This window comes from Buteo buteo, chromosome 1 (genome assembly GCF_964188355.1).
Source record: "Buteo buteo chromosome 1, bButBut1.hap1.1, whole genome shotgun sequence".
Lineage (NCBI taxonomy): Eukaryota > Metazoa > Chordata > Aves > Accipitriformes > Accipitridae > Buteo > Buteo buteo.
This window is the reverse complement of record NC_134171.1, coordinates 65,766,332-65,786,793: the sequence shown is the minus strand read 5'-3', so window position 1 is coordinate 65,786,793 and position 20,462 is coordinate 65,766,332. Positions and strand designations below refer to the sequence as shown.

The following is a 20,462-nucleotide window of genomic DNA, read 5'->3' as shown; positions in this document are numbered from 1 at the left end:
ACAGCCTTCTGAAAAAGTAACTAGTCTTCTACTTAAGTGTGCTACCTACAGTCTGATTTTGTTAAAAATTTAGTGCAGCTAAGATAAGTCTTCCTGTAGCCAGAGTTCAGGTTTTAAACCAGCTGTTTCACATGCAAACCTATTCTGAACACAAGATCAAGATCTACTTCTTCTCAGAAGTGACCTTGTCCCATTTTTATGGATTTAAAAGTCAAAGGCAGTCATACAGTCTCCCATCAACAAAAAGCAACCTGGTATTATTCCTGACTTGCCACAGGGCAAGCGCAGGCATGCTGGCAGCAGGGTAACAAGCTACTGTGCGTCAGCTGCTGTTTGTACCTGTTTCAGCAGTACCCTGCCTCTGCACTACCTGGAGCTTGCTGCAAGATGGAGGTTTTTTCCCCTTGATGAAAACAGAGGTAAAGCACTTAGCAACTGCCATGAATTAAGAACATATAAATGAACTCAAATATGGCCACCTTAGAGCAGCACAGTGGCAATTTGTTTGGATAAGTCAGTGTTCAGTCAGTATGAGGGCATTAAGAAAAATGAAGGTGAGTACACCCATTAGAGACCCAGCTCAACACCTTCTGCTCTCTGCTAGGATTACAGCACCCAGAACAACTCTCACCACTCAGGAATGGACTGCCCTGCAGCATTATCCCTTCCCACAACATTTCTCCCTCTTGATTATCTACTCATAATAAAAACAATCACACACTTCTCCCAGTTGTTTAAGTCAACTTGAGACAAATAAATAAGTCTAACTCAAGTGTTAGCTTACAAACCCCAGCTCAAGAAAATGATGTGACTGAAGTAAAATAAGTGGAAGAGTGCCAAAACTCAAGTTTTGTTAATCCTGGCTAGATCCTCTAGCACTCTGCACTTCAGTGCATCGCTTCAGCTATTATCTCTGTGCCAAATCTTTCTGTTACAGCTCTTTAAGTCAGTCATATGAGCACAGGAACAGGGTTACTACTATGTGGTAAGCAGCAAGCTTTTCAGAGCAGGGGTAGCCTTTTGCTGCGTGCACATGTGTGCACAACTGCCTGGCACAGTGAGGTGTTCCCCAGCGGAAACACAGAGGCCATGACTATGATGTTTTATCAACTAGCCCACCACTAGCAAAATATCACTGTTTCTAACACTGATAAGGCATTCTTGAATAGACAGAAGTGGTTATCAGCTGCTGCCCAATCAGTCTGAAGGCTTTCTTCAGTGAAGTGCTGCATGAAATCTCCCACTGTACACATCTGCTTCTGAATTCTTCCTCTCAGTGGCAGAAATCCAGCACCTCAGATGAACTGCTCCAGGTTTGCCTGGGAAAATCTATAGGGTGAAACCTACATTCTACCCTATATAAGACCTATCCTACCTGCTCACTTGCTTTTGCCTTGAAATATCTTTTTTGTTGTTATTGTTGTTCTGTACAGTCAGTTTATTGGTAATAGGTTTAAAGGCAGCAAGGGAACAGTGCATTCGTAGCAGCAATCTACAAAAAATGGAATGTAATCGTGAAATCAGGTTTCTATTTCTTTGAAATAGGCTCCAAAAGAATGTCTTTTACAAGCAAATCTTGGAGATCGGAGAGATTAGGTAAAAGGCTGTTGCAAACTAGTACTGGTTGAGAGCCAAATAAGCAAGTAAGGAATCAAGAAAAACAGTTTTTGCCTTTAGTATTAATTTCCCAAACCTATTTTAATACATTTTTTCACTCAATTACAAGATGATGATTCACACGCTTATTTCCATCTTACTGATTGTAGGAAATGAAACCGTGATTGCTTAGACCTACTGTTTCTTCCACCAACTGTCCAAACATTTTATTCCTGACCTAGCACAGAAGTACTCAATAAAGCAAAGCCCAGTGGTCCCTCCCCCAACCCAGTTACTGTTTCCCCAGGGTTCTCATAAAAATTATGAGCCTTTCAAAGAACTAGCTCAGTCAAAAGGTCTTAAGATAAAAGTAGGTTACAGCAAAATTAAAAAAAGAAAAAAATCTAGATGATATCAGCTATTACATTTTAGACACCCTCCCCAATGTTTAATTTTCCATGTGAAACCATCTTGCAAGTTAAATCAAGGATTCAAGTCTTACAATCTATTTTTCTACCTCAGTTCTTCAAGTATACATAAATGCTTACTGCAGGTGCAAGAAGTCAAATGCAATAAATTTTCTGCTTTAGGACTACATTAAAATTATTCAACCAGATGTGCCTTTTGTTCACTGATTTTATAGAACTGGTTTCCCAAATGCTTTTAAAAAAACCCGAAACATTATTGTTCTCCACTACACCAAAGAAGAATTTTAACAAGATATATAGTTAGTAAAAAAGGAACTGAAATATTTAGTGAGCAGCTGCTTCATGTGTCTGCATTTTAAATCTCTTCTCACGTAATACTCCTCCTCACATAGCTAACATCCCTGTACATCCAGCCGAGTAAATACGTCATTGGTTTTACGTAGGAGCCTGCTATCAGCTGACCTTGTCCATGCTCTGCCAAGCAGCTCATAAGTCCATCAGCTGCATTGCCATGCAGCCCACAGGTGCCATATCATCCACCTATTGCCACACAGTGCATCACATCCTCATTTCACACACAGCTCAGCTTCAGTACCATTTCTCCACAACGAGCCCCTGCACACTCCCCACACCATGTTATGCGGGTGGAGCACCAGTTGCAGCATTACTTCATCCTGCTTTGCATAACACACAAATATATGCACATACATTACAACTTATCTTTCGTCAATTCTCCTCTTGAGGCAACAGAACCATCCATATCACCGTAAAGCATGTAAGCTTGTTCCCTTAAACACTACCAAAAAACCCCTGTTTTTCAGAGACCTAATTCCACCCAGTCTTTCCTAAATGCTGTCAGTTTGCAAGGCTGGCAGCGAGACTGCTGCAGAGCCTAAGAGCCTTGCACCTCGCATTTCCTGCAGTCAGAAGGGTCCTCCTTTCTGCTCTCTGCTACCATCCCAGCTGTGGGCTAACATGTACTCCTGAAGACCTACAGCTTAATGCAAACAAAGCCCAACATAAAAAGGAATGTAATGTCAGCCTTCGCATTTGTTCCTTTCATGACTGCAAACCTGAAGCTGTTTAAAGAATAAACTACACATCAAATGCTATCAGTGGTTTTAATTTGCTGTAGAGCATAACAAAAGCAAAACCTACAAATATAAGCATTTGAAACTGTCTCAGAAATATGGATATGTGCAGTTCTGCCTCCTGAATCTTTAAACCCCCTGCAACCCATTAAGCACATGAGCAAATCTGTAATATTTTTTGTGAAACATACTCTGTAAAATTCTTGCCAAACAATTGACTAAATCAGACCTAACATGCTATGAACAGGAACAAGACACTACTGTAACTAATTTGAGATTAAGAAAAAAATTAAAGAATATTAAAGATCTAAATTCTTTCATACTTTCATAGGAATTAGCAGCAAACAAATCATGCACAAATGAAAAGGTTTCCTATTCTTTTGATTTTTCCACTTACATAACAGCATGTACCAAGTAACAGGTTGGACAAGTCTTATCTGCATAGCAAGGACTAAGCAGGAACAAAAAGAGATTAATAATGTTTGTAAAAAAGATCTGTTTATATCCGAGAAAGCCTATTTTAAAATCTTTCCTGCAGTCTCTGCCAGACTATAATTATTCTGGAAGTATTTCCTAATTTTTCCATTTACACACACAAGTGCCTGCTAATTTTCCTATGGTTTGTAACTGTTGTTCAGTTTTATTAAGAGGCGCACATGCTCCGTATCTCAGTACCTCTCTATGCTGGAGTTTCAAACTGCATTCAAATCATTAGCCTGATGTCTATATAACAAAGCATTTCATTGTCATTCAAAAGGACTTGGAAAGCGTTCAAACTACGCAAGAGCAATAATCCATGACAGGGTGCATTAGGCAGGTACTGATGCATGCCTAATACACATTGCAAAGCATATGCTGCTCTAAAATACACTTTGAAGTGTCTCATCTTTCCTTTTTTCTGCTTTTAAAAAATATTTACATGCAGTTCATCTTACACAAGCTATTACTTTTAGCAACTACAAAAAGCTACTCCTTTAAGAGAATAATTTTAAAAGCTACAAATACTTTTTCCCTTCAATTCTGAACACAATTATTCAACATCTTTCAAAAAAAAAAAAAAAAAAGAATCATTTTCCTTGCATCATCTGAACGTCTATTTGAAAAGCTCCTATCTTTCCCTCAGTAACAGCGAATGGCTCAGCAGGCAGTGAGAACATCACACTGGCTCAGATCAAAAGCAACAGCTAGCTCCAGTTCCCACGGGACAGCAGCATGGGTTTGGAAGTGCTGAGACCCACTCCAAACACTGGAAATATCTCTGACTTGCTTGGTGCAGGCATGGCACTTGGTCTGCTTCTGTGTGTACCAGAGAGAGAAGGGTAGAGTCCAACAGGCACGTGGAATGTCCTAAACATGCAAAGAAAGGCTTGAGCAACAGAGGGGCTTTTGCAAGCAGGTAAAGTCAGGTGTCCTTTTTCTTAGGCAGCACAGGGAAACCAGGCAGTAAATTGTGGGAAAAGTAAGTGCTGGTGGGAACCAGCAAGGCCGCTTCCAAAATACTTGTCTTGCCTTCCTGAGCAGCATGTGCTCTTGGAGCACATATTCCCTGATAACTACGCTCTGTTCTGGAGAGCACACAGCTGTACACCAAATCAATTGCCAGCTCAATACCAAGCTATTCTTTTTCCACCTGCTGCTGCCTAAACTAGGTGAGATATCTGAAAGACTGACACAGCTTCTGTAAGGACTAATGTGTCTTGAAAGGCTTGCAGCAATACCAAAAGATGATAATGTCAACATGCCTTTGAGCACATCTCCTTTGCTGCTTAAAAAAATGAGGTATCTTTTGTGAACCAAGTAACACAGCAAAAGCCATGATTTTAACAGGGAGGGAGAGGGACAATGCATTTTCTAGCTGAAATGGCAAACTACTACATACCAGGAGTTATCTGCCAATAATTGGGCAATGTGCTGATTAATACTTTTTCTGGGTTGCCTAAGGACAGTGCATGCATGAGTATCTCACCACTATTAATTAATCGCTCTTTGTGCATTTATCCTGGTAGAATTTACGTGTCCCATGCAGTGAATACCATGAATGAGGCAATTTCTACCTCTAAAAGCACTTACTATTGTCAGTTTATTTGCCCTGCTTAGCCTGATGCTCAGATTGGCAATAAATCATCATTCTTAGCAGCTGAAGTGTTTAGTGTCTTTCATTCAATATTCTTTCCTCCCCACTGTCCCCCCTGCAAGTACAGTAATCATGTGCTGAATAGTCATTTACAGCACTGCAATTAAGAGATTATTCCATTAGGCTTTGTATTTCTATACAGTTTTATGTTTCCATTAAAAGCACTCTGTTAAACAATTGAGCAACAAACATAATGCAACCGCAGGAGTCTCATGAGCAGATACCTGTCAGGCAGAGCCCCTGTGAAGCAGCCCAGGAAGGGCAGGCAGTGCTCATGGGTCAACAGAAACACCCTCTTCTCATGTGGGGTCCCAAAACCAGGGAAAGGACACATAGCACGCCTACAGATGGACCAACGTGGAATAAGCAATGGATGAGCTGGCTTCCTGACAGGAGTTTGGGTGAAACTGGGTAAGAATCACTGGCTAGACACCTATGTGCAGGAGGAGTTCCTCTGTAAACACAGCATCATTGCTCACGTCTCTAAGAGCAGAGCAAGAAATGTCCAGGAAGTTTTACTTCTGCAAAAAGTGACCACTCCTGCCTCTTGCATTTCAGTACACATGTGGGACTCAGGAATTCCAGTATTTCAGACATCTCCCGTGTTCGTGCAGCCTCAGTCAATACATTTACCACCAAGAAAACTGGACAATGAAATAAGTTTGCCATTTCTGTGGGTGGTTCTCCTCATGCCCCACTTTACAGTTTGTTGGTTTGTTTTGGTTTTTTTTTCTCTGCTTCCTTCTTTTTCTGCAGCATAGCTCTGCTGCTCTTTCCCAAGTCCTTGCCCTCTCTGCGTGATCCATTCTAAGCCCATGAAAACTGGAGGTTACTGGTGAAAGCCCCCGCTTTGCCATGTGCACAAAGTTTCAGCCCTTGGAAACTATCAGTACCAGTGAAGCCCTTGCAAAGTAAAAAGACTGTGACAAATGAGGAAGATGTTCTTCCTCGGACCTTGGCAGGAAGCACACGCTAGATGCAACTCCTGCAAATGGAAATTAGAGAGGAAGCTCAACTTTAGTCATATTAAAAATATGCCTGTCTCAGCTATGAGAACACCCTGTCACATCACAGCAACTTTTCTTTCCTTCTTCAAGGAGCAAAACCTGACAGCCAACTGGTAAAAGGCAACTAGTCAAAGTACTTGTTAATTACATTACAGCTCTTCTATTTCATGGGCTTCCAGACTGTATCACTTTGTTTCCAGTTTTAACCTTCTAAGGGATTGGTATCTTTCCAAGACTGTTCTCAACCAGCTGTCCTTTTGTCTGGGGAAACTACCACTCTCAAAGGAAGTCAAGTCTGCCCAGACAATAATGGTGGCGATTTTGTGCCAAGCTTGTGACCAAGGCTGGAAAATTACACTGAAGTGCTGCAGGAATACACAGGAGGAGTTCCACCAGGCATATGCAACATTTTGTCCACTCAGTGGTGACTCAGGATGTCTTCCAGCGATACATTGCCTTCTCTGATAAAACCCATCAGAGCCCTACCCTTTTGAGTATTTTCATGGTAACAACCAACAGCCTTTTAAAGCCCCTGTCCTCAATGCCACAGTGGCGACAGACAGTTTGGAAGGAGAATGAGTCAGCACTGCCTCTCCCCGGGGTTCCTCATCCCCTGCCCTTCCACACATGTTCCCAATGACAGTTACTCATCACCCTGAGCACGAGGCAGGAGGGCTGCGCTTTGCTCTCCATGGGACCAAGCAGATGCCCTACAGTAACCATTGTGTCAAACTTCTGAAAAAGGTTTTAAATTCTTCCATGTTGGTTGCTGCATTTTCCCTTGCGCCCTGACCCTGTCTGTCTAGAGCTACATCCAATGTCAAGCATGGTAGGCCTCTTGAACAACCTGCTTCCAGCCAGCCAGCTTCCTGCATCATCACGGGGACGCGCTTCCTCTGGATTGCTTCATCTCTCTGTAGTCTCTCACTGTCCCAGAGATTCATTAATGAAGCATCCACAAACACGATGAATAACAACTCCAACACCAGCTAACACCCCAAACAACCCAAGTAACAACCAGCCTAGTCTTCTGTAGAAAGCTAGATACTTTCAAGAAAATGTAAGCTGATCATAGGGATTTTGAACAACTTTTTTTTTTTTTTTTTTTTTAAAGCACAGGATAACTACATCTCCCTAAAATCTCAGCACACACTTTCTAATACATTCCGTATCTTTTCCACCTTACTCAATTGCTTAGTTGTCACAGTTACTAAACATGCAACCACAAAAGAGTAGACATTTTGCACAACAACCTTGTTACGCATAAGTATTTCCGGAAGCCACTTGAAAAATGGGAGGACGGAAAGAACAGAGAGAGTCACTATTTCTGCATTTTCCTAGTCCACCTGAAACTTTCCTTTTATCTGTCCTCAGAACAACTCTTAGAATCCTTCCTGGCCAGCATATTGTGCCTTAGCCCCACATTTTTTCACTTAACACAGCCCTGCTTAGAAATATGATGCTTGTAGCAATACAACAAAGAAAGAACAAAGGAAATGGTAAGGTTAATATTCCTCCCCTCTCCCATACCTCTTTTTCTCTCTGTCATGCACACATGTAGAAGTCATTCCTCAGCTTCAAGCTGTGAATCAGGAACCCATTTTGAGCACCTGCTTATACACACACACATGCAAAGACCATCCTCTGTGTAAAAGCTCGAGATCAAGAATTCATTTTGAGCACAAACTCAAGCACAGCTCTTTAACAGGAATGCTTTCTTGAATTGGACTTGAAAGCTTAAAACCAAAGGAAACTAGAAAACCAGATACCGGTCTAAAATCCTCCTTTCACCAAAGTAGTTCATTGCATTATAATATACAGTTTAAGCCTCTCAAAAGATGCAGGGGGAATAGGTCAGCTGGAACCGAGGGTACATGCTGAAGGCTATGATTTGGCCCTGAATAAGACCGACGTAGAAAACCCCAGAGGGACCCACGAAATTCAGAGCAGCAGCTCTAACACCTTGCACGTACACCCTGCTGAGCCCTGGCGCGTCACCTCTCACCGCCGCCTCAGCTTCCAGCACACCCTTGGCAGGCTGAACTCGCACAAACCATTTCAACCCTCCTCTGGTTTCCTATTTTCCATTGAGACTTTGCTGCGTGTCAGCAGGATCCAAGATCTGTATCTAGTCACTGCCCGCACCTCACTTGCACTCCATCTTATTTGCAGTTACTCACCAAAGGGAAAGAGAAAAGGAAGGGGTAAAAGAATAGTTCAAGGAGTTTCTAAGAAAACTGCATGACTTAATTAAAGACCATTTAAACGCATCATATTAACCCCAGTGACTGCTAATGGTTTTTCAGCCCTCACAACTCTGGCTCCTGTGTGTTCAGGGACTTCTCCAGGGGGAAGAAAGAAATATTGAACAAACAAAACCAAATCATTATTTGCTTGCCAGATTACTGTACATAAATGGTCTTTAAAGTTGTTACACTCAAGTAAACATAGCTTATATCAACATCATCTGTACATTTCCTTCATTAGGCTGAGAGGGAGGAGGACGGCCCATTTTCAAGAAAGCAATTTTTAAAAAAGGAAACCATTAACTTGATATTTAATCGATGTACAAAGGAACAGGGAAGTAAAGAAGTAATTTTCCCAGTATTTCCCCTGTCCATAAGTTGCATACTGACACGACAGCCCTTGCCCACCAAATTAACAGCTAGAAAGCAATGTCCCATAGAAAAAAATGAAAGGGCGGCTAATACAGAAATCCATCAAAAGAAAAGCAAAAGATAGGGTTGGGACACAGAAAGAAATGAGTTTTCTTCACAATACCTTCTTTTATACAGCATTTCTATCAGACTTTTTCAAAGAGGGGAATATTTTTAAACACGGCTTTTGAGTTTTTCTTTTGCTATAGATGATAAAAAGACTTTTTCTTCCCCTCCCCACTGTTTTGACTAGCACAAATGATTACTGCCAAATCAGAAAGCCATGGGAATAAGCACTCTTAAGGGAGGGGAGCTGAGTGGAAATGGTACTGAATGCGAGACCCTTGACTGAGACACCATGCGCTCCGTATGTGTCTCTTTATAATTAAGTACAGCACAGATACCAAGTCAGTTCTTAGGGTAAAGACTGAAACAACTGTATTTGGCCACAAAACAACACAAGGGTCAGCCCAAAGGACAGAATGTCAACTAAATGTTCATCAGATTTAAAAATTAACCTAGATCACATCTGGCTGTATAAGCATTACAGGATGGGGGGCGGGCAGGTGTTGCGTGTCATTTTCTTTTTCTTTGTTTTGGGGTGTTTTGTTTTTAAATAGCACAGTTCCTAAGTTTTCATGATAAATACCTTCCCAAGTTGTTAAAATAGTGAAACAACATCAACACACACCAATACAGCTGCCAAAACAGAGCCTGAGAAGCTTTTGGTTGCAATTATCAGATTACGTTATAATTACAAACTACTTTCATTAATTTAAGAATTACAGAAAGAAGGTTCTGGCTGTGAAACGCAGTGCTAGACTACATCAGCTGTCTACATTGTAAGAGAAGGGAACAGCAATAGGCTCCCTGCATGTAAATTCAGTCTGTCCCTCCAAAGACGTATGAAAAAGGGATGTGTAATGAGAGAAACCTATCGACTGTAGGTCAGTTTGTTCAGTTTACTTAACTGACCTGGAAAGAAAACACACTTTCCAAATCATTAGGAACCAGACCGACTCACATATCTAAGGAGCAGCAAGAACCAGCTTGGGAGCCAAGTTTTAGTGTTATCATTTCTGCAGACTGACAATTTCATCCATCCAGTTTAATTAGCTGTGGTCCTACTTGTGCAGAGTTGCACCGCCTGTGCACTGCAGCACTGAGCAACAGCACTATGCTATGCTCAGCAACATGCTAAGGTAGGTACAAAAATTCCAGCTTGGGGCTGTCTCATTTTGGCTTGCTCGGAACCAAGGTTGAGATCATCCCATTTACTCACCAAGAGTTTGAAGCTAGTCTGGAAGGAGAAGGGAACAACATCAACAAAAAGTTAAGGGCATCTTCAAAGGGAAAGTCTAGCCTTTGCTCAAAATAAAGTTGTTAACTTTTATTCTTCTCCATTCCCAAGTTAAATTCTTCATCGCAAACTGGCTAGGCTGCCTTGTAGGCACAATTCCATGTATCTGCCCAGAAAGTCTTTGATAAAAAATGAGTTTCCAGGGTGGTTTATTCTTGCACAAAAGGCTGCAGTCTGTAGTTAAAACATATAGCTATTCACAACCAAACCTTAAGCACACCTTTGTACTCAGAGATATTAATTTTTGTGAGAGATTAATTTAAGCTAGTAACTTTCCCTTCAGCTGTTGTTATTAATGGTTCCCTAGTAAGCTACAAAATTGCTTAATACAAACACTTGTATCCTGCTAAGAAAGTCTACAAAGTAAAAGCTTTTTTCCCCCAAAATGAAACTTGCTGAATGGTATGCTAAAAATAAGTTTTTTTTCCATAGGTAACTTATGGAAAAAACACTCTAACATCTGTTACAGTTAGATGGCACCTCTTTACATCATTATTAGTGTTAACCATGTTCTCTTTCAGCTTTCTTACTTGCTCTTACTTGATTACATTGTACCATCTAACTTACTAACTCCGGGTTTTCCCAGCAGGGAAGAATTTCTGCCAGCTCCTTCATATATCACATCATTTTTGTTGCAATAGCTTGATGACATTAAAAATTCCCTATACCTAGAAGAACAAAAGCCATACCATAAAGGTATTCCTTTATCAGCATATGCTTTTAACAGAAAAGGCTGGGAATACTGGTGCCATTTTTGTTACAAATAGAGAACTGCAAGGTAAAGCTCTGTGGCACTTAATTCACTAAGTGACCAAAAGTCTTTTTTCAAGGGTGATAAACTGACTTACTGAATTTTTCCAAGTTAGCCAATTTCGGAAGGTTGGGTTTTTTTTTTGGTCTATTATTTTTAATGCCTCAGTGTATGAGTCAACTGCTTTTCATGCAGAATGCAATGGGAAAAATCCCCCCCGTCTCTGAATACATCTCATTATTACAGTGTTTCTAAAAGCAGATTAGACTTTCTCAAAGAACAGAACACAATTCTACCTATTTTTCTGTCTTTCCCTCATTTGGGCAGTTACACAGAATTTTCTTAAGCTCTAGACTAGTAGTTTTTTTTACTCCTGTAGTCCATTACACAAAACAGGCATTTCCTCTCAGGAGGGTCACAAACACTAGCTAAGCAAAGAAAGCCTATTATTAGTTTGCTGAAGCCACCCCATGTAAAATGGGCAGGGGTCTGCAGACAGATAAAGATCATTAATGGTGTTCCAAAACTTCAGCAAAGTGATCACATTCCCTTTAAATATTGTCTCATTCATCTTGTTTCCAGAATGAAAGTTACAGAATATCGTGTTAAATGAATCATAAACCCAAAATCAAGCCTCATATATCTAAACATTTCTGAGACACAGAGCATCTAAACAAGTTGAAAATCATGAGCTTTCAAAAACGAATGTGCATAAAACATACAGACACAGGAAAAAAACATTTAAACTCCACATGCTTCTGAATTGACATTCTTAAAGCTTTAAAAATTGATAACTATTTTTGAAGGGAGAAGCACTGCTTTGAGTACTGCCATAAGTTTCATATCAGCCTGCACAAGAGACACCCATGGGGAAGGCATCGCTCTCCAGCCTGGGACGTACCTCAAATCTGGGTGTCCATCAGCCAAGATCACCCTGCAGCGCAGACTGAGAATTAACTGCAAGCCAGGCTGCAAATGAAGAGTTTACAAGTGGGCTCGGCTTTCCAGTAGCAAATACTACAAAGAGGCACGAGTGAGAAAATGGCATACAGACTAACCACAACCGGCTATCACACTGGTGAAGGCAGGCCCCAAACCAGCCTTTTCTGAGAAGGGCGATGAGTTTTATTTCTCATGTGCTAACTCAGGCAGTAATCACAGTTTAGCACAAGGACCACAAGAGACATGGTATGAAGTCTCAAGTATCACCACACTATTTCTAATGACTGCTTTCCATTCTCCCCGTTTCCTCCCCAAAACAAGTACCAGAATCAAATGCAATCACCTCACTCACACACTGAAGACTCAACACAACAGTTAAAAAAAAAAAAAAAAAAAAAAGGGAAGAGTAGCTGTACAATTATTTTTGCAAAAGGACACCCAGCAGGAACAGAGAAGTAACTGCATTCCTCGTGTCAGACTACACTGCACTAGTAATGGAAAAAACGAGTTTCTCCAAAAGAGCTGCATACTATAAACCCAGTGATTAACACGAGGCATCTTCATTTTTCTATCTGTGTAAACCACAGGGGGTTCAGTGCTTTTTTTAAATGCATATAGATAGACAATTCTAGAAGTAACTTTAAAAACTTGAAAGGTGGGTGTAGCATTTCAGTAAAATTGAAGCGAGACTTTCAGGCTGGAGTACAGGAAAGATCATGATCCCACTGGACAGATGGGTGTTTTCTTTCACAAATTAAGAGTTAACTGCTGGACAAAGCAGACTATCCCGCTGCAAGGGGTGTGCAGGGTCTCAGCAAAGAAGGCAGACACAGTGGTCCAGAAGAGCTCTTTAGCCAACACAGCTTACATCCACGATCCCATACCCAACCCCTAGAAGCTGTATGCCAGAAAAAGCAGCCTTATTCACCAGCATCATGGAGTTTACACTAACCTTTGGCCAACACAGTTATCTCACCTCTGCAGTATATTTGTTGCCTGTACTTTTAGCTATGCCAGCAAAACTTTTCATGGTAAACAAGGCCTTGAAGCTGCAGTGACAGCCAGACAGACACGGTAGCGACCAGGGACGGGGAGCCTCTAGGTAATGGCAACACTAAGGGAGTCAAAAAAAAAAAAAAAGCCAAGCAAACAAACCCCAAGCAAACCTGCCTGCTCTGCAGCATGGGTAGCCCATTCTATCTTTCTGTTAGTACATGTTATTTTAGCAAAGGTGTTAAGAAATAGGTCCCTAGACTGACAGCCTGCTCTCAGCAGAACCACGGGCTTACTGGCACCAGGAAAACAACTTTTACTAGAACAGCTTGTTCTTCCGAGGGCTGTGGGAACAGGGAAAACAGAGAAGGATTTCACCAAAGCACTTCTAAACTGCCAGCATATTCCCTGTCTTCAAATTAGGATGATTTTTCCAAAACAGCCTAGTGGGGGGAGAGGATTCTTGAGAAATAGATGCAGACCAGTTTTGAGGAAGGGTTTCTAAGCTGTGCTTGCAAAGATTAATTATCTCGATAATATTTTTTTAAGCACAATCTAACAAACTGCGGTAGCATAAGAATACTGAAAGCAATTTCTTACAATACGTCTACAACTCCCCAAAAATGTTAATATCCCTTTATTGCTACACATTTTAATAACTCCTTTCAATTTCAGATGCTAGCAGATACCCGTATTTCGAACTGTAATGCCCATAACTCAGCTCAGGGAAGAGGCACACACACTCATGCTCTCTCGCATACCTCACATACACACACCAGCTGCTAAATGCTACTGTGCCATGAAGGAGATGTTCATACATCGATAAATACATCATTTGCTGCTTATAGGTTACACAGTATATGGTACTCCAAGCAAAACATGTACAGAATAAAAATACTATCATATGCTTATGCGTTTGCTCTTCTGTTTCTCTTTTTAAAAGGGCATCTGCTGTGCTCTTCTTGCTTAGGTTTTGGTGAATTGGGGGTAGGGGTGGTTTTGTTTATTGTTCTTTGTTGCTTCTTTGGTTGTGGTTTTTCGTAGCTTTTTTTTTTTTTTTACAAGTACAAAAATGAAACCCACATTTTTTACAGTTCTGAGAATGAGTTCTACTGTTGTCTCTGAGGTTAAACATTAACAGTTTGCCTGCTGAACCTTCTCTAAAAATTAAAGCGCGGACATTATTTTCTCTTAACCTGATGGGTAGCATTGCAAAAACACCACCAAAGGAAAACTTTAGGTCACTGATACAACAAACACTCAGTTCAACAACTCTACACACTAAACAATATCTAAGCCTAAACTAACCCAAGACAAACATCTTCATGAAGCATATGGTACCTATGATGAAGGTTGGCTATTCAAACCTTCCTAGACACCTCGGCTTGACAATGCTGAGCAGAACACCTTCCCAAATGCAGTTTTGTGCCCACAGACCTGCTTTTTCTCCCTCCCTGCCACCTCTCCCTTCCCCTACAAGAATAAGGCAGCAAGAGAAATGCACTTTTTAAAACCTGTGCAGTAAAATAAGGTGTTCAACAATTTCTGCACCTCAGCAGCGTACAAGAGAGCTGGGGGCTAGCTCTGCACAAAGCAGCCATCACAGCCAAGAGGAAAGACAGGCGGGAAGGATTCTGCCCCCCACCACTTTCTACAGCTGCTTGATTCTGTACAGAACTAGAACGCAACTTCTCTTCCCCGAATTGTCTGTAAATATGCAACTGTGGAAAATCTGCTCATAGCACATGCAGTAACTCTTGCTTGTTCCCCATAAAAGCATTCTGCTGGAACAATGCAGCTCTATCCTAATCCACCTATGATAACACTGCATTTTGGAGCAGTATCTGCCCCAGCCAGTTGCTCCACCCCAGCCAGTGCTACGTGTGTCTTCTCATTTTTATCATGGACACAGATGAACTGCAGCAGCCAAAATTGCAAAACATAACATAGCCAGTACTTTTTTTCACTATAACATACCACAGGGGAAAAAATCTCCACGCTGTGTTCAAGCCTGAACAGGATGAGTCAGGATGAATACTTCCCCCTTTTTTTTTTTTTGAGGCTTGGGCATCTCTACACTAAAGTAACTCTTTCATCATGTTGCTCGCAAGCTAGGCACTAAATCAGCCTCTGCAGTCCTGACCACCCTATGCCTGATCCAGGCCTTAGAAAGACACCCTGCACTCAGTGAAGAACTCTTCCTCACTTCACCGTAGTCCACCTCATGAAGAACAATGTCTTCGTAGCATCCGTATGTACTACTGAGACAGCTTCTCTATTATATTTTAAAAGCATTTAAAAGCTTCGTGCTGTCATTCACTATGCCTACGCTCAGAAAGAAAGTGCTGAGGAGAATTTATGCAGTTCATTAAAAGCTTGTTTCCTGCTACTTGTGCTGCATCTTACAGTTGAACTAGCAAATGATTTTCTCATAAAAAGCAGTGAGAAGATGCCTTTCTCTACAATGCAGATTCAGACCCAGGAAAATTACATGATCTAAAGAAACATTCCCTTCTATACCATCTCATGTATACCATGATAATTGTATTTCAAAGTTTTCAAAGGCCTATAACAACTTGAAACGCCCACTGGAAAAAAAAACAAACCAAACCCCAAAGTAACAAAAAACCACCACACAAAACCAAAACCCAACAAACCTACTTGAAAAATCCACTTCCCTATGAACATCTCTTCTCCATGGGGGAGCTTCAGCTGCAGGCCTGCTCCAAAGCAACAGACTCCAGGTTCAGAAAGTCCAGGAAATAAGAAACTGTGAACTGAAAATCCCTAGCAGCCCACAAAACATGCTGTAGATCAGCTAGGCATTTTGTTCTGGAGAAAATAGGGTTGTATTTCTACAGGCAGGGCTAGTAGCAGTGTATCAGCAAAACCAATGGGGGTCCACAGGATGTTTTAGCTTTCAATAGACAGGTAAACTCCAACAAGACATTGCTTCATCCCTTCTTCACCAAGATCAGCTGTCTGGAATGCAGCGTCACCAATACCGGCATTTGCCTGTACCAACAGGACCCACGAAACAAACAAGTTATGAAACATGTCTTCAGATCTGGCCTGGAAAGCTCTGAAATGACATGGAACAAAATCAAGCTGCATCATTCAACATAGCTTCTCCTTGGGGAAAAGCCTCAGCGTTATTCCCTTCAGAAGAAACTGTCTTGCTGCATTTACCATGTTTTAAAGGTGGATATGGCCACATTTTATTTCTGCACAGCATCACCTTCTTTTTCTACCAAAATGAGTGGTTTGGCCTCATTTCAAGACTCTTCTGGGTTTAGCTGGTACGCTTGGCTTTAAGGGGTGGAAACAGAGGGCTTCCCAGACCGCTGTCCATCATTACCCTTCCCTGCAGGGCTGACTCGGGAGAAAGAGCAAGGTGAGCCCAGCAGGGATGACAGCACAACACTTGGATTTCATGTTGCTCAGACCGTGCTACTGTGTTCACCTATGTACAAAGATTAGGAAATTGCATTCATTCTGCATACCTGCAATCATGCTAATCATGACCACTTCAAAAGGCAAGTTATACGACAACTAGAAATTCTTAGCATCCATAATGACCAAGTATTTATTTATCCACCAATTTTAAATAAAAGAAGTGTAACCAACAGGGCTCTACAGATAATTTCAAATGATCCCAACCAGCCTGAGAAAAACAACCTACATCTTCAAAAAAGCAGCTGTTCACCTAAAGATCCTCAGCTTGCGATTGCTGCAGTAGAGCACACATTTTAACGAAGAAGGAAGCAGAAGAGAGATGGGCTCTGCCACTCACTTAAGGAGCCATATCCTCGTGCCTCACTGACCGCTGGTAGTAGCTGGTAGTGAGCACAGCTGCCAGTCAGTCCCACACACCTCCTAGGGGTCTTGCCGTATCTCAGAGCAGCTGAACAGCACGTGATGAATATCACACCACATTTACCAAGAAAGTAAACTTGTCTTCATTCAGATCGATCCTGCTTCTGCTCACACACTCCTGAATATACCATAAACACCTGACACAAGCCCTGTTGCCTGGGGACACTACAGGCATCAGATCATCCGCGCATTCCAGAAGCGAGTGCATAGAAAGCTACAGCTGAAAACCTACAGCTCAGCTAGCAACTTGAAAAAAAAGAAAACCTACATTATACACAAAACAACACTAAGTGGAGGATAGTTTCTCCACCTAATGGCTCTAGATATAAGCTATTTACAGCAGCCACTGGTAGAAGCTGATCATTCTCAAACAGCCGAAACAAAAACATACCCAACTCACCACATAATCGTTTCTTAAGATTTACTATTTTAAAAAATGTTGTGGCATCCATTAGCACATCAGTTTCTCAGTCATCACTAATTACAGTTTTTAAAATGCTGAAAAGCAGCAACGGGCATGTTTTATCACCTTGTTTTCCTTACCCTTCCACCCTTCAAAACAGTGAAACCCAAATGCTAGGTGAGCTGTCCGGGATCACAGCCCTGAAGCTCAAGAAAGGATGCAGGATTTTCTTATTACCAAACAAGCATCATCCCCAATGTCACATCCCTTTCACTAGCTGAAACATACAGCATGTGAGAAATAGCAAACCCAAGCAGATGGAGGAGTGCCTGAAGGCCTCATACAGAGTGATACCCAAAACGCTACAGTGCTCTGTACCATACCAGCTCATCAGTAATTTACTGAGCTTGCAGAACTTGTTTGTATTTTTTACAAAGGAGAAATGAACACAAAAAGCTCACCCACATCTTTTGTCAGCTACCTAGCAGAGTAAACCCTCCGACACATTTTGGCAAACAAATTCTAGACACATGTGGCCTCTCAGTCCCACACAGTATATATAACTCCAATTATTTATTGTGAATATGAATTCATCCTTCACTGTTGAATAAAAGCTTCTACGCATCCACAAAGCACAAATCTCTTGGACTGAGATGGATACCCCTGTTGACTGTGCCACAAGCACCAGGCTTTCTGGCAAATGTAGCCTCTCCTGCAAGAGATACACTTCTGCTGCCCATATTCACTCCTACTCTCTTTCAAATGTCTTAAAATGAGCAATAATCAGAGACTTTAACACTGAGCTTCAAGCATACAGAGGTTATCCTCTCACTCCCTAAGCTCAAATGCTCTGACACAGTTTTACAGCTTGAGCACCTGACAGCATCTTGACAAAAGCAAAAGCCAACGCATACGATGGAGGAGAAAGGAGGGTCCAGAATGGCAGGTGCACATCTTGTCTCCGTGCCTGTCTCAGACAGTAGGTGTGGGCCACGGTCCTTTCACCTACCCCACAGGACTCAGCCCCATGGATGCAGCCCTTGGTCCATTTTCCTCACTTTCAGTTTGAACCACTCAATGTATAAAACTTTATTCTCTGCACCATCCACCTTACAGGTTAGGGATGTGGGTTCCTGACCGCAGTGCCAGCCTTGCCCCTTGTCAGCCAGTTTGCCGAGGCTGGGGGCTACTGCTGGGACCTGGCTTCCATGTGCTCTCCTGCCACCCAAGAAAATGGCTGTGCAACCTCTGAGACATCAAGCACGTCCCTGGCCTTGGAGCCAAGCCAAGCTTCAAGGCCAGCCAGCAGCACTAAGATTTATGCTGTATCCTCTCTTAGTGTGTGGACCTATTAAAGCAATGCACTGGTAATGCAGGCCAGTAAATCATGCAAATAAGTGATCATACAAAGGAAAAAAAGATGCTGAAAAATTAAACCTTTGCCTCTTTGTTAAGTACTCCCAGTCTCCCCACACACAGAGAGCAGGCAGTCAGAGCTACAGAAGAGTTCAGCTGTTAACGAAGCAATCAATCTTCCCGTCCTTCCTCCCCAAACCTCAGGGCTCTGTCATTTGCAGTTTGTAATTTAAAGCCAGCTCATGGCTTCAAACCTGCAGAAAAGCACCACTGTGAGAATACACTGCAAGTGCCAAACTTCTGTGTAGGATATGCCACCATTTTAATTTTTTTTTCTCTCTGCCTGGAGGAAAAAGGGGAGCAGGGTGGCTGTTTGGTATGGGACTAAAGAGCCAAAAAAAAAAGGAATTTCTCTCTTCAGCATATCTGAAATGCCCATTAAAGTATCGTAAAAGCTAAAAGGCATTTAACAGGTACCTTAAATAGCACTGCTTCATCAAGTACTGTGACTTAAGAAAAGCTGCCTCCCCCATGCTGAGTGTGAAATTCACTTTAGACAGGATGCCCCCCCAGAGCAGGCAAGAAGTTCTTTCTTTAAAAACACGGTTTGTTGAAAAGTATTTAACAAGATTGGTATATTTGCTTGAATTTTGCTGCCTGACAGCAACGACGTTGGATCATTCTTTTTCATACTCTACAACCATTTTCTACCCTCCCACCCATCCAGCAGATTTGCACACAAGCAGACACAACCTGCTTCCATTTTATACAGCCAGCTCTCCAATGCAACCAAATATAAACCATTTACCTTTTAAAATATTGCTGTGAGCAATCACAGAAACCTGTTTACACTAGGCTGGTTACAGGGGAAAAAAACCAAACAAATAATAGACAAGTCCACAAGGGAGAAGAAAATCAGCTTCAAAGAGCTATTAACTTGTTGGAAAGGGAGAGATTTGACAGGGAGGAATTGAGACTTTGTTTTTCCTGTTAAAAGAAAGTTCACGCTGAGAGGAGGTAGTGGACACTTCAGTGAACAAAATACATGAACAGAATCTATCCAGGACGTGTCTCTACACACATCTCTGTGAAGCACCGTGTGAAAATCAACAGCAAACTGTGTCTGAAAACGAGCGAGAGCATCTTTAACAACACCGGACTACGAAAAGCCCTCAGTGAAATCCACCAACAGCGATAAAAGTTATTTAATGCCGTACCTCGACTGGGCAGCCATCGTGAAGTTTATACTGCCAAGCGTCCTCTATCCATGAGCTCTCTCCCCAACTGTCCAGGCTCTACCCCCCTGCCAAAGTCTTCTCTTCCATTTGCCGGCCGCCCTCCTGCCCGCTCCCCGGTTCCCCTCTAAAATGTCACTGCGCCCCTCGCTCCCGGAGCCCCAGTTTCCCGAGCCCGGGCTGCCTAGCGCAGGGTTGGATTACACTCATTTTGATCGACATCCGGGCACTCGGGCCCTCCCCCGGCTCGATGCATTCCCGGCCGGCAGGGAGGGCGATGCGGCCCTCGCACTTTCAGTGGCGGGGAGGGGGGGGGGCACACAGCGCCGCCGAAAAGCCGAGGGCTGGCTCGCAGCTTGCGAGCGTCAGCGCCGCACGCCGCCGGCTGCTCTTTTCTTCCTCTGCGGCTTTTTGGCCAGCGGCCCTCGCAGCGGCTCACGCAGCCCAGGCGCCCGCAGTGTGCACGGCTACCCCTTTTTAGCAAGGTTTCCATGGTACGGCCCAACCTCCTTAAATGGACATGCCGCTCTGACAGGGCAGGAGCACTGAAGGATTGGGCCCCGCGGTGCCGGGGTGGTCCCTGCCCCACACCGGGACCGGGACCGCGCCCCGCCACCCCCGGAGCGCGAGCGC

General features: G+C 42.5%; 1 protein-coding gene across 1 annotated transcript in view; it reads right to left on the bottom strand.

Moving 5' to 3' along the window:
• The window catches only part of LOC142033811 (AF4/FMR2 family member 1-like), a 103,655-nt gene extending 83,588 nt beyond the window's left edge, over positions 1 to 20,067 (bottom strand). Inside the window, exon 1 of the mRNA XM_075034261.1 lies at positions 19,812 to 20,067. Within this exon, the coding sequence (XP_074890362.1) occupies positions 19,812 to 19,828 (17 nt within the window). The 5' untranslated portion in view covers positions 19,829 to 20,067. The remainder of the gene's footprint in view (positions 1 to 19,811) is intronic.
• Positions 20,068 to 20,462: the final 395 nt, after the last annotated feature.